At 42.6% G+C, this 14,248-nt stretch overlaps 1 protein-coding gene across 2 annotated transcripts in view; it reads right to left on the bottom strand.

Moving 5' to 3' along the window:
- The window catches only part of LOC121538502 (coiled-coil domain-containing protein 50), a 46,392-nt gene that overhangs the window by 8,241 nt on the left and 23,903 nt on the right, over positions 1-14,248 (bottom strand). For both annotated transcript variants that reach the window (XM_041846587.2, XM_041846588.2), the window contains exons 3-6: positions 11,771-11,833; positions 11,534-11,669; positions 11,153-11,246; positions 1,281-1,359 (exon numbers count right to left, since the gene is read on the bottom strand). In XM_041846587.2, the coding sequence (XP_041702521.1) occupies positions 1,281-1,359; positions 11,153-11,246; positions 11,534-11,669; positions 11,771-11,833 (372 nt within the window). The remainder of the gene's footprint in view (positions 1-1,280; positions 1,360-11,152; positions 11,247-11,533; positions 11,670-11,770; positions 11,834-14,248) is intronic.

The raw sequence follows: 14,248 nt of genomic DNA, 5'->3' as shown, positions 1-14,248 counted from the left end.
CTTTAATCAAGCCAAACATGCAAACACAAAAGCAGGTGAGTGTGGGTGAGGGTGTTAATGGTTTATATTAGACAGGCACAGTGAATGGTGCCAGGCTAACACAAGGGACCATGCTAGGTATAATGCCATTTTGTAATAATAATTTTTCATATTTGGCCCAACAGAGGCATGTCGTTAAATTATCATAGATGATTTATCTATAAGTGAACATTTAAATACAAGCTTGACACACAAAACACAATGCATACAGTGTCATGGTCCATGTTATTAACAAGATAGCTAGAGCTAAGGGATTGCCAGAGTGATAAGGCTGCCAGGAAACCTGTGGAGTCAAGTGGATGCAGATGGGAATGTCAGCCTGAGGAGGAGGAGGACAGGCAAGTCAAGCATGCAGAGCAAAGCAGGGTTAGATTAGAGCTCAGTCTCCCCAAGCAAGCTTCAGATCTACACCTACTATGCAGGTAGCCTAGTGGTTAAGAGCGTTGGGCCAGTAACCGAAAGGTTGCTGGTTTGAATCCCCGAGCCAGCAAGGTAGAAATATCTGCCATTCTGCCCTTGAGCGAGACAGTTAACCCTCAACAACAACTGCTCCCTGGGCGCCAATGACGTGGACGTCGATTAAGGCAGCCCCCCCGCACCTCTCTGATCCAGTGGGGTTGGGTTAAATGTGGAAGACACATTTTGGTTGAACGCATTCAGTTGTGCAACTGACTAGGTATCCCCTTTCCCCACACCTACAACCCTGCCACAATGACCCAGGTGTGGCGGGCTTGATCATCAGGTTTCATCATCAGACTTTAAGAGTCCAGAGTTTGAAATTAGGCACCACAAGGTTTATTTAGTTGATTTAGATTTAAAGTTCTTCAGTGCCATATTTTGTCCTTGTTATGATCATAAAATAAACAAACAGTATGCACACCAATCATGGTGAAAAGCATTGAGAAGTAACACAGAATAAATCAGGAGGACAGGTCAGAATAACAGGTACCACCCAAAGTAGGATTTAAACCACAGCAATCATTCAAACAAACTTGGTCACCATTAGACATTATTTCAGGAATAAAAGAAAGAAACCACAGATAGGAGATTATAAAAAAGGACCCTACAGAAAATGACCCTGTCAACATAGGGGCCTTTTACCCATAAAGTACACTGTTAGATTATACATGATATTAATGCCTAGGAATAATTGGAAATCTTTTCTGAGGCCCAAACAACAAAACAATGGTGACAGTATCTGTTGCTTCACTATAGAAGAAAATAAACTAAAGTGACCGTACCATCACTGAGGCTCTCCTGCCCACTGCTCCTCTGTCTGACCCTCAGCTCCTCCTCTTCCTGGATGTGTTTAGCCATTTCCTGTGGAAACAAGGTTAGGTCTATTATCGTTTCATCCATGGAACTGGAGCTGTAACAATACACTCAGTCAGCACATGGAAATAAAATCATTTAGAGATTATACAAATGGTTGTCATCAGTATCATATAACAGAGTAATAGTGATTTAGGGTCGACTTAGAGCCCAGAACAGAGAATAAATATGTTAATTTGATGCTTCACACACTCAGTTTGTGCTCAGTTGCAGTACTGAGTCAGTCAAAATTGGCCCAAAATGTCAGGCTCCAAATGCCTGCCAAGCATATGGGTGAGGTTAACTAGGCTTGTGCCAATGTGTGGGCACACGCTGGCATCAATCACTGTGGTTTTCTATTTTTCTTCCACCCATCTACATTCAAAGAACCTTTGAAAGAGATAATTCTGTACATTACATATTAGTACCACAAGGTGTCAGTATAACATGGCCCAACATGAAGAAATAAACAATTTGTAAAGACCCAAACCCAGCTACCCTAAAATAAAAATATAGTCAAATCAACCACTAGCAATATCAATAACAGAGAATCTTCAAAGAAATAGGGTTAGGGTTCTTACTTTTTGGTCACTCACCAGTCAAAGAATGACTGGTGTGTGATACAAAGCATCAATCAATCCACAGATACATTAGGTGTATGAGTGACATGGCATAATACTTAGACATTATTGGCTCATTGTTCTAAATCAGAATTCAAACAGAATTCAAACAAGGATCCAGTGGTGGAAAAAGTACTCAATTGTCATACTTGAGTAAAAGTAAAGATACCTTAATAGAAAATGACTCAAGTAAAAGTCACCCAGTAGAATACTACTTGAGTAAAAGTCTAAAAGTATTAGGTTTTAAATATATGTATCAAAAGTAAATGGAATTGTTGAAATATACTTACGTATCAAAAGTAAAAAAGTCTAAATAATTTCAAATTCCTTATAGCAAACCAGATGGCACAATGTTCTTGTTTTTTATTTATTTACGGATAGCCAGGGGCACACTCCAACACTCAGACATCATTTACAAACTACGCATGTGTGTTTAGTGAGTCAGAGACAGTAGAGATGACCAGGGATGTTCTCTTGATAATTTTGTGAATTGGAAAATGTTCCTGTCAAACTGTAACGAGTACTTTTGGGTATCAGGGAAAATGTATGGAGTAAAAACTACATTATTTTCTATAGGAATGTAGTGAAGTAAAAGTTGGCAAAAGTAGAAATAGTAAAGTAAAGTACAGATACCCCAAAAAACTACTTAAGTAGTACTTTAAATAATTTTTACTTAAGTACTTTACACCACTGCAAGGATCCAATTGGTCAATCACTCAGTCAGGTGGTTTAGTGGGTTAACTCAAACAAGCAGTAAGGACAAACAAAACATCATCAACTCTTCAGAACACGACACAAATGTGTCTTTGCTTTGTTCTGTGGAAATAACAGCACTACAACTACACCTAAATAGTATTTAATGATGTGTGGAAACTTGCAACATGATAAAGACTGACAACTAGTCTCTGTCATTGTATAGACAGAGTCTGGGTGGCCTGCACTAGAAAGACAGTGGAAGTGTTTCTGAATGCAGAGCCACAGTAGGTGACTTGTCTCCATTATGAGGGAAATCTAGCAGGTCCACAGTGGCTGCTCAGCACAAAACCTGCTCTGGGTTAGCCTGGTCCCAGATCTGTTTGTGCTGTCTTACCAACTCCTATGGTCATTGTGTCAAAACGGCACAAACATATCTAGGATCAGGCTAGCTCCAGATGGCCAGGCTAGGCTGGTTATTTCAGGAAGGCCTGGGGGCTGACTCAATGGAAAATAAGAGGCCAGGCAGGCAGACCAGACCAGCAGACCAGAGACAAACAGAGAAGGCCAACCTTTCATCTCCCTGTGCCTGGCTCTGCCTGCCTGGCTGGGCGGCTGGGCTCTGGTCTGTAAAAATTGCTGAGAGAGGACTGCTTTACTTTCATTAACACCTTGTCAACTGGGCATGCCAGTGCCACCCTGCACAAGGGCTGCCTCCCTTATAACATTGACCTCCAAAGACTTGTGCTCTGCCTCCTCTGAGACAGTATTGAAGACATGTGCGACAAATTATACGTAACGGAAATGGGGTGCATGTCCATTGATACGTGCAGGAGGAGGTCTGTGAAGGCGACAACAAACCATATCAGTATAACCTCCCTTGATGCCACTTGTAGATCAAGGTTTAGAGGGGGCGGGCCCATCGGTTCAAAAACCTCTAATGACAACAAGTGTTAAGAGAAAACCATAAGAGCCTCTTGCTTGGCTAAATCACAGTGCTTAGCCAGCTCAGCCTTGCCAGCCTCAGCAGGCAATTAGCAGCTTGACATGGCAGGTTAGCTCAGGGAGTGCCATGGGGAACTGGCATTCAGACTGACTGCACCGCCTGGTGCCTTCTGTTCTGCTGCACAATTAAACACACAGTCAGCAGGGACGCTAATATTTAATCAACACACTACATCAGCCAATGTTACATAAAAGTTAATTTGCAATGACCTTGGAAGTAGAATATTACTCTGTATTAGGCTTGGGCGGTATACAGTATATAATGTATACCGGGGTATTTGGAAATAGCCACAGGATGGTTTTTCAATACCATCAACGTTGAAACTATTTATTTGAAGTTTTTCAATACATTTTTAGCTACTTTTTAAGTTAATACCTGCAGTCAACTTGTGCAATACGTTAGGAGTTAAAGCAGATCGCATTCTTCATTTCACCTGTCAAATTATTTTACAGCCTGAATTTAAAATACACTGCTCAAAAAAATAAAGGGAACACTAAAATAACACATCCTAGATCTGAATGAATGAATCTTATTAAATACTTTTTTTCTTTACATGGTTGAATGTGCTGACAACAAAATCACACAAAAATTATCAATGGAAATCAAATGTATTAACCCATGGAGGTCTGGATTTGGAGTCACCCTCAAAATTTCAGTGGAAAACCACACTACAGGCTGATCCATCTTTGATGTAATGTCCTTAAAACAAGTCAAAATGAGGCTCAGTAGTGTGTGTGGCCTCCACGTGCCTGTATGACCTCCCTACAACGCCTGGGCATGCTCCTGATGAGGTGGCGGATGGTCTCCTGAGGGATCTCCTCCCAGACCTGGACTAAAGCATCCGCCAACTCCTGGACAGTCTGTGGTGCAACGTGGCGTTGGTGGATGGAGCGAGACATGATGTCCCAGATGTGCTCAATTGGATTCAGGTCTGGGGAACGGGCGGGCCAGTCCATAGCATCAATGCCTTCCTCTTGCAGGAACTGCTGACACACTCCAGCCACATGAGGTCTAGCATTGTCTTGCATTAGGAGGAACCCAGGGCCAACCGCACCAGCATATGGTCTCACAAGGGGTCTGAGGATCTCATCTCAGTACCTAATGGCAGTCAGGCTACCTCTGGCGAGCACTGTGCGGCCCCCCAAAGAAATGCCACCCCACACCATGACTGACCCACCGCCAAACCGGTCATGCTGGAGGATGTTGCAGGCAGCAGAACGATCTCCACGGCATCTCCAGACTCTGTCACGTCTGTCACATGTGCTCAGTGTGAACCTGCTTTCATCTGTGAAGAGCACAGGGCGCCAGTGGCGAATTTGCCAATCTTGGTGTTCTCTGGCAAATGCCAAACGTCCTGCACGGTGTTGGGCTGTAAGCACAACCCCCACCTGTGGACGTCGGGCCCTCATGGAGTCTGTTTCTGACCGTTTGAGCAGACACATGCACATTTGTGGCCTGCTGGAGGTCATTTTGCAGGGCTCTGGCAGTGCTCCTCCTGCTCCTCCTTGCACAAAAGGCAGAGGTAGCAGTCCTGCTGCTGGGTTGTTTCCCTCCTACGGCCTCCTCTACGTCTCCTGATGTACTGGCCTGTCTCCTGATAGCGCCTCCATGCTCTGGACACTACGCTGCAGACACAGCAAACCTTCTTGCCACAGCTCGCATTGATGTACCATCCTGGATGAGCTGCACTACCTGAGCCACTTGTGTGGGTTGTAGACTCCGTCTCATGCTACCACTAGAGTGAAAGCACCGCCAGCATTCAAAAGTGACCAAAACATCAGCCAGGAAGCATAGGAACTGAGAAGTGGTCTGTGGTCACCACCTGCAAAACCAGTCCTTTATTGGGGGTGTCTTGCTAATTGCCTATAATTTCCACCTGTTGTCTATCCATTTGCACAACAGCATGTGAAATTTATTGTCAATCAGTGTTGCTTCCTAAGTGGACAGTTTGATTTCACAGAAGTGTGATTGACTTGGAGTTACATTGTGTTGTTTAAGTGTTCCCTTTATTTTTTTGAGCAGTGTAGATTAAAATGAGATTGTGTGTCAATGGCCTACACACAATACCCCATAATGTCAAAGTGGAATTATGTTTTTAGAAGAAAAAAAAAATTTAAAAGCTGAAATGTAAAACGTTCAAATTCATAGACAGAGCTATGGATGGACTGGCCATTCATGATATCAAAATTATATTGTTAACCATATTTTGAGGCTAGAGTATTTACATTGTTCACAAACATTGGAGTAAAAAAATCTTACATTTGGAGTTCTGATGGGGTACGACAGTTGGACTAAGCTCATGACGCATATACAGTGCCTTCAGAAAGTATAGATACCCCTTGACTTATTCCACATTTTGTTGTGTTACAGCCTGAATTCAAAATGGATTAAAATTATTTTTCTCACCCATCTACACACAACACCCCATAATGACAAAGTGAAAACATGTTTTTATAAATGTTGGCAAATTACAACTTCATTGGAGTCCACCTGTAGCCAATTCAATTGTTTGGGCATGATTTAAAACAAAACACACCCATCTATACAAGGTCCCACAGTTGACCGTGCATGTCAGTGCAGAAACTATACCATGAATTCCAAGGAACTGTCCGTAGATCCCTGAGATAGAATTGTTCAGTGGCACAGTGCCTTCAGAAAGTATTCACACCCATTGACTCTTGTTGTGTTACAGCCTGAATTTAAAATTGATTAAATTGAGTTTGTCACTGGCCTACACACAATACCCCATAATGTCAAAGTGGAATTATGTTTTTCAAAAATGTTAATTAATATAAAATGAAAAGCTGAAATGTCTTAAGTCAATAAATATTCAACCCCTTTGTTATGGAAAGCCTAAATAAGTTCAGGAGTAAAAATGTGCTTATCAAGTCACATAAAAAGTTGCATGGACTCACTCTTTGTGCAATAAGAGTATTTAACATTATATTTGAATGACTACCTCATCTCTGTACCCCACACATACAATTATCTGTAAGGTCCCTCAGTCGAGCATTGAATTTCAAAGACAGATTCAACAACAAAGACCAGGGAGGCTTTCCAATGCCTCAAAGAAGGGCACCTATTGGTAGATTGGTAAAAAAAATAAAAAAATAAACAGACATTGAATATCACCTTGAGCATGGTGAAATTATTAAATTACACTTTGGATGGTGTATCAATACACCCAGTCACTACAAAGACACAGGCTTCCTTCCTAACTTAGTTGCCGGAGAGGAAGGAAACCACTCAGGGATTTCACCAGTTACAGAGTTTAATGGCTGTGATGGGAGAAAACTGAGGATCGATAAACATTGTAGTTACTCCACAATACTAACCTAATTGACAGAGTGAAAAAAAAGGAAGACTGTACAGAATATAAAAATATTCAAAAACATGCATCCTGTTTACAACAATACTGCAATAAATGTGGCAAAGCAATTAACTTTTTGTCCTGAATACAAAGTGTTTTGTTTGGGGCAAATCCAACACAACATTACTGAGTATCCCTCCATATTTTCAAGCATAGTGGTGGCTGCATCATGTTATGGGTATGCTTGTAATCGTTAAGGACTGGGGAGTTTTTCAGGATAAAAAGAAACGGAATGGAGCTAAGCACAGGCAAAATCCCAGAAGAAAACATGGTTCAGTCTGCTTTCCACCAGACACTGGGAGATTAATTCACCTTTCAGCAGGACAATAACTTAAAACACAAGGCCAAATCTACACTGGAGTTGCTTTCCAAGAAGACAGTGAATTTCCCTGAGTGGCCGAGTTACAGTATTGACTTAAATCTACTTGAAGATCTATGTCAAGACCTGAAAATGGTTGTTTAGCAATGATCAACAACCAATTTTACAGAGCTTGAAGAATTTTGAAAATAATAAATTGTTGCACAATCCAGGTGTGGAAAGCTCTTAGAAATTTACCCAGAAAGACTCACAGCTAAAATTGCTGCCAAAGGTGCTTCTACAAAGTATTGACTCAGGTTAGTGAATATTTATGTAAATTAAGTATATTTGTATTTAATTTAATACATTTGCAAACATTTCTTAAAACGTGTTTTCACTTTGTCATTATGGGGTATTGTGTGTAGATTGGTGAAAAAGAATAATATTTAATCAATTTGGAATTCAGGCTGTAACACAAAATGTGGAATATGTCAAAGGGTATGAATACTTTCAGAGTGCATTCGGAAAGTATTCAGACCCCTTGACTTTTTCCACATTTTGTTGTGTTTTTCAAAATATATTTTTTTCTCATTCTAAAAACGGATTAAAAGAAAAAATCCATCCTCAATCTACACACAATACCCCATAATGACAAAGCGAAAACAGGTTTAGAAATGTTTGCAACTTTATTAATTTTAAAAAACAGAAATACCGTATTTACATAAGTATTCAGACCCTTTGCTATGAGACTCGAAATTGAGCTCAGGTGCATCCTGTTTCCATTGATCATCCTTGAGATGTTTCTACAACTTGATTGGAGTCCACCTGTGGTAAATTCAATTGATTGGACATGATTTGGAAAGGCACACACCTGTCTATAAAAGGTCCCACTGTTGACAGTGCGTGTCAGAGCAAAAACCAATCCATGAGGTCAAAGGAATTGTCCGTAGAGCTCCGAGACAGGATTGTATCGAGGCACAGATCTGGGGAAGGGTACCCAAAAATGTCTGCAGCATTGAAGGTCCAAGAACACAGTGGCCTCCATCATTCTTAAATGGAAGATGTTTGGAACCACCAAGACTCTACCAAGAGCTGGCCGCCCGGCCAAACTGAGCAATCGGGGGAGAAGGGCCTTGGTCAGGGAGGTAACCAAGAACCCGATTGTCACTCTGACAGTGCTCCAGAGTTCCTCTGTGGAGATGTGAGAACCTTCCAGAAGGACAACCATCTCTGTAGCACTCTACCAATCAGGCCTTTATGGTAGAGTGGCCAGACGGAAGCCTGTAAAAGGCACATGACAGCCCTCTTGGAGGCACCTAAAGACTCTCAGACCATGAAAAACAAGATTCTATGGGTCTGATGAAACCAAGGTTGAACTCTTTGGCCTGAATGCCAAGCATCACATCTGGAAGAAACCTGGCACTATCCCTACGGTGAAGCATGGTGGTGGCAGCATCATGCTCCAGAGCGCTCAGGACCTCAGACTGGGGCAAGGGTTCACCTTCCAACAGGACAACGACCCTAAGCACACAGCCAAGACAACGTAGGAGTGGCTTCAGGACAAGTCTCTGAATGTCCTTGAGTGGCCCAGCCAGAGCCTGGACTTGAACCCGATCGAACATCTCTGGAGAGACCTGAAAATAGCTGTGCAGCGACGCTCCCCATCCAACCTGACAGAGCTTGAGAGGATCTGCAGAGAAGAATGGGAGAAACTCCCCAAATACAGGTGTGCCAAGCTTGTAGCGTCATATCCAAGAAGACTCTAAGGCTGTAAAGTAACAAAATGTGGAATAAGTCAAGGGGTCTGAATGCTTTCCGAATGCACTGTATATCTGGGGAAGGGTACAAATCAATTTCTAGAGTGTTGAAAGTTTCCAAGAGCAGAGTGGTCTCCGTCATTGGGAAAAATATGGAACTACCCAGACTCCGCACTTCACCAATCTGGGCTTTATGGGAGTGTGGCCAGACGGAAGTCACTCCTAAGAAAAAGGCACATGACAGCATGCCTGGGGTTTGCAAAAAGGCACGTGAAAGACTCCGAGCATTAGGCAAAATATTCTGTGGTCTGATGAGACAAATTAAACTATTTGGCCTGAATGCAAAGCGCTATCTCTGGAGAAAACCAGGCACAGCTCATCACCCGTATAACACCATCTCTACCGTGAAGCATGTTGGTGGCAGCATCATGCTACAGGGATGCTTTTCAGCAGCAGGGACTGGGTGACTGACTGGTCAGGATAGAGGGAACAATGAATGGAGCCAAATACAGGCAAATCCTTAATGAGAACCTGCTTCAGAGTGCAAACGACCTTAGTCTGGGGGCAAAGATTTACATTCCAACAGGACAATGACCCAAAGCATACAGCCAAAGCAATGCTGGAATGGCATCGGAACAAGAATGTCAAAGTACTTGAGTGGCCCAGCCAAAGCCCAGACTTGAATCCGATTGAAAATCTGTGGAAAGACTTAGAAGATTGCTTTTCACCGCCGCTCTCCATCTAACTTAACAGAGCTTGAGAAAATCTGCAAGGAAGAATGGGAGAAAACCCTAAAATCCAGATTTTCAAAGCTGATACAGAAATACACAAGACGACTCAAAGCTATAGTCGCCGCCAAATGTGCTTCTACAAAGTATTGACTCAGGGGTGTGAATACTTACGTAAATGAGTATTTGCGTATTTCATTTTCAATAAATTTGCTAACATTTCTTAAAATGTGTTTTCACTTTGTCATTATGGGGTATTGTGTGTAGATTGGTGAGAAAAAACTATTTGATCCATTTTGAATTCAGACTGTAACACCAAATTGTGGAATAAGTCAAGGGGTATGAATACTTTCTGAAGGCACTGTATAAAAGTTATATTCTTCAAGAATCTGGTATTTATAATTAATTTATAAGTCCAAATATTGATGTAGCAACAAAAAGATTCTAGCTTTAAACAGTCCTATACTGACGCACTGAGTGCTTCCTCACACATGTACAACTCCTTCTCTGTGTCTACTCCAGTTTGTGTATATTGTGCGGCCTCGCCTGGCTCCTGTGTGCACAGTAGGGACAGGTCTGGCCTTACAACTGAGGCAGCAGCAGAGAGGTAATGGATGGGATATGTCTGAGTGCTCTCCTTATGTCTGGGTCAGAGGTCAGTTTATCTACAACTCACTGGAGAGAAGCTACATCTATAAAAGGAAGCTCCTTTTCATGCAACTCCCTGATCGCTTTGTCAAAGACCTCCTTAGTAACGCAGTAGATGGAAAATTCCTGCTACTTTTCTACAGTTGACCAACTAGATACATGAACGTGGAAACTTACATGCACCCGTTTCAGACATGATATTGTACAAAGTTGTACAGATAAAGCCTCTGCATCCATCTAGCCTGTTTCTCCTCAGACTAACCTTCAGTGAGACAGAGCAGGAGGGATGGAGCATAACCTGGAGTCAATTATCAGGGAAACGGCTTAACTTGTCAATCAGATTAATAATAGCTCACAGGTTGTCTCTGTGGTGACCTTTGACCCTGCTCAGACTGGCCTCTCCCAGTGTGTTCAGGTTGAGTAGATACATCTGAGTGGGTAACCCCGGGCCCAGAGAGGGCAGCGTTCAGCTCCACTGTGACCTCATTCATTACAGAGCCACATTATACTGTATATAGATTTGGTCCCCGGGGAAACTGAAATTATGACGTTCCATGATCTACAAAAAGCTAGTGGAAATACACTTAATTAGTGAGCAGTGAGTACACTATCAGTACTGTAGAGAACCACTATGAACCTCAAGTTTCTCCTCAAATCAAATTAGAAGACATCCGCAGCTCACCTCGTCCTCCTGCTCCCTCCTCAGAGCCTCCTCATCAGCACATCTCTGGATGTCCTCCTGGATCATCCGGGCATACTCTGAATCCTGTTCCTCACTGGGTACACAGAAGGGACAGGGGAGATGGGCATGGATTACTGTCTGAGAGACAAAACCACCCTGTGTTTCATATAGAGTATGTACAAAATTGCCAGGGGGTCCACAAGTACACCGATAGTTTAGATTATGTAGGAATTGTTTATGGAGACAGTCTAGATAGTTTAAAATAATGACAGTGTACAGTAAAATAAATGCACAGAGGGTTCATGGAGAGTGAGGTGGAAAATGTGTGTGTGTGCCTGCGTGCGAGCAAAGTGTTTATTTAAATAAACACAGTGCCCTTACAGTTGTCTCGACGCCTGGCTCAGGGCTCTGTGCTGAGCTCTCTGTTCCTCCTCCTCATCCTGCAGCCTCTTGGCGATGCGGATGTCATTCTGCACCAGCTGGTTCTTCTGGATGTTGGTGGTGTAGTACTGCTCAACTGGGACAGAGGGGAACACAGGGTTACACAAACACAGCCATGGACCACCTACTACAGTAACTCTGACAGACTACTGTAAGGGGTGTGTGTGATGTACTTACTTTCCTGTTCCTGTAGGTTTTGTGCCAATGCTCCATCCTCCAGGACAGCAAAAACATGGCACACTGAAGGAGAGGACATGACAGTTAGTCAAGAGCCATTTTAACAATCTATACAATTTCAAAGATTTTACAGAGTTACAGTTCATATAAGGAAATCAGTCAATTGAAATAAATTCATTAGGCCCTAATCTATGGTTTTCACATGACTGGGCAGGGGTGCAGCCATGGGTGGGCGTGGGAGGGCATAGGCCCACCCATTTGGCAGCCAGGCCCAGCCAATCAGAATGAGTTTTATTTGTATTATTTTTTACAAAAGGGCTTTATTACAGACAGAAATACTCCTCAGCACCACCCCCACCCCTCCCTCAGATGATTCTACAGGTGAAGAAGCCGGATGTGGAGGTCCTGGACTGGCGTGGTTAAAAGTAGTCGGCGGTTGTGAGGCCAGTTGGACATACTTTCAAATTCTCTAAAACGACATCTTATGGTTAGAGAAATGAACATGAAATTATCTGGCAACAGCTCTGGTGGACATTCCTGCAGTCAGCATGCCAATTGCACGTTCCCTCAAAACTTGAGACATCTGTGGCATCTGCACATTTTAAAGTGACCTTTTATTGTCCCCAGCACAAGGTGCACCTGTGTCATGATCATGCTGTTTAATCAGTTTATTGATATGCCACACCTGTAGGTGGATGGATTATCTTGGCAAAGGACAAATGCTCACTAACAGGGATAAACAAATTTGTGCACAAATAAACTTTTTCTGGGATTTTTTTATTTCAGCTCATGAAACATGGGATCAACACTTTACATGTTCCATTTACATTTTTGTTCAGTGTAATTGAAGAGCAACCAAATATAATTTTTTGGGGGGTACATTTTAAACTCATATTTCAATGTCATAAAATGTGGCCATATCTTGGGAAAGAAATGACCAGTTGTCTTTTATGGGAATCAATAGAGCGAGAGAGACACTTGTGGCCACATAAAAATATTCCTATGAGCTGTTTAGATGTACAGGAGCCCAATACTGAACTGAAACAGCATCTGGCCCCGTGGAACAGTACCAAAACATCTGACTGATGCTGGATGGAGCTGGATGGAGACAATGCAGTTGGCAGTTGATGTTTTTGGCACAGCACTCTGTATCCCCTCAGAGCACAACAATAGTTGCCCATGGCATGATGTCCTACACTGCATGTCCCAATCACATTAGAGGCCAACGGAAAGAGTATACAAGTCATTACATAGCCTACATCTAAACAGGCAGCTATTCACAGAAACACAAACCATCTCTGTGTGTTTGGGACAGGTAGATCTATTGTTGTAATGTGATGACCAAAGTGGCTGGAGCTGGAGGGCAGCCTAGTAAGTCTCAGAGGAACATCCAGCCTGGAATTGTGCCAGCAGCTGCAGTGTAACGGTGCACCAAACCAGACCAGACGTGGTCGTTAACCGGGTGTGGGCCTGGGCTCCACAGAGGTCTCTCTTTCAATGGCTCTACTGTCACTCCTCTCATCAGCCACAGACTACGTTGCAACAGAGGAGGCTGATGTGAGGAGCTAAAGGAGGATGGGCTCATTGTAAAAGACTGGAATGGAATTGATGGAACAGTATCAAACACATCAAACATATGGAAACCACGTTTGACTCCGTTCCATTCATTCCATTCCAATGAGCCCATCCTCTTATACCTCTTCCCACCAGCCTCCTATGCATTGCAACCTTTTTACACACTCTCTTACACAAAACAGCAATACACAGGGGATAATTTGAAGTGCAGATTGTCATTAATTCAATGAATATGTCAAAGAGAAAAATGTATTGTCACATGTTCTAATAAAAAGTTAAATGTTTGAACTTTTGGTATATTTTTTAATGGGTCTCCCACATAAAGACAGAATTCTCTACACAGACAGTCATACCCTTTCCTGCAGGGGCCAGAGCAGTTGGTGTAAATAATATCTATCTTTAGTACCTACTCCCTTGGCACCCACAGGGGCCCCAAGACATTCCACAGCAGCATCTAAAGACTCCTGACCTCTGACCCCCAAATCAAATCACCCTGCTGCATTATGGTCTGACCGTGTTACACAGCCACAGCTCCCCCATCACAGTGACTGATATATCAGGCCTGGCTACCTGCTGAACATGGCAATACACCAGATCAGTTTACTACACGATTAACCATTCCCCCCAGTTCTTAAGCCACCAGAAAGTAAATACAAGGACACAGAAATATATATATTAAGAGAGTAGGTCACATAGAGAAAGTGATGCCTGATGTGAAGAGAGCGGAGCACTTTTTTACTTTTAAACAGACAGACCAGAGATGCTAGTTCTAGGTCCCAAGAAACAAAGAGATCTGCCAATGAATCTTGATGGTTATACAGTCATCTCAAATTAAACTGAAGGACCTCAGCATTACTCTAGACCCTGATCTCTATTTGACAAACATATGAAGAATATTTCAAA

The sequence above is a fragment of the Coregonus clupeaformis genome, chromosome 24 (assembly GCF_020615455.1).
Source record: "Coregonus clupeaformis isolate EN_2021a chromosome 24, ASM2061545v1, whole genome shotgun sequence".
Taxonomy (NCBI): Eukaryota; Metazoa; Chordata; class Actinopteri; order Salmoniformes; family Salmonidae; genus Coregonus; species Coregonus clupeaformis.
This window is presented reverse-complemented; position numbering and strand designations above follow the sequence as displayed.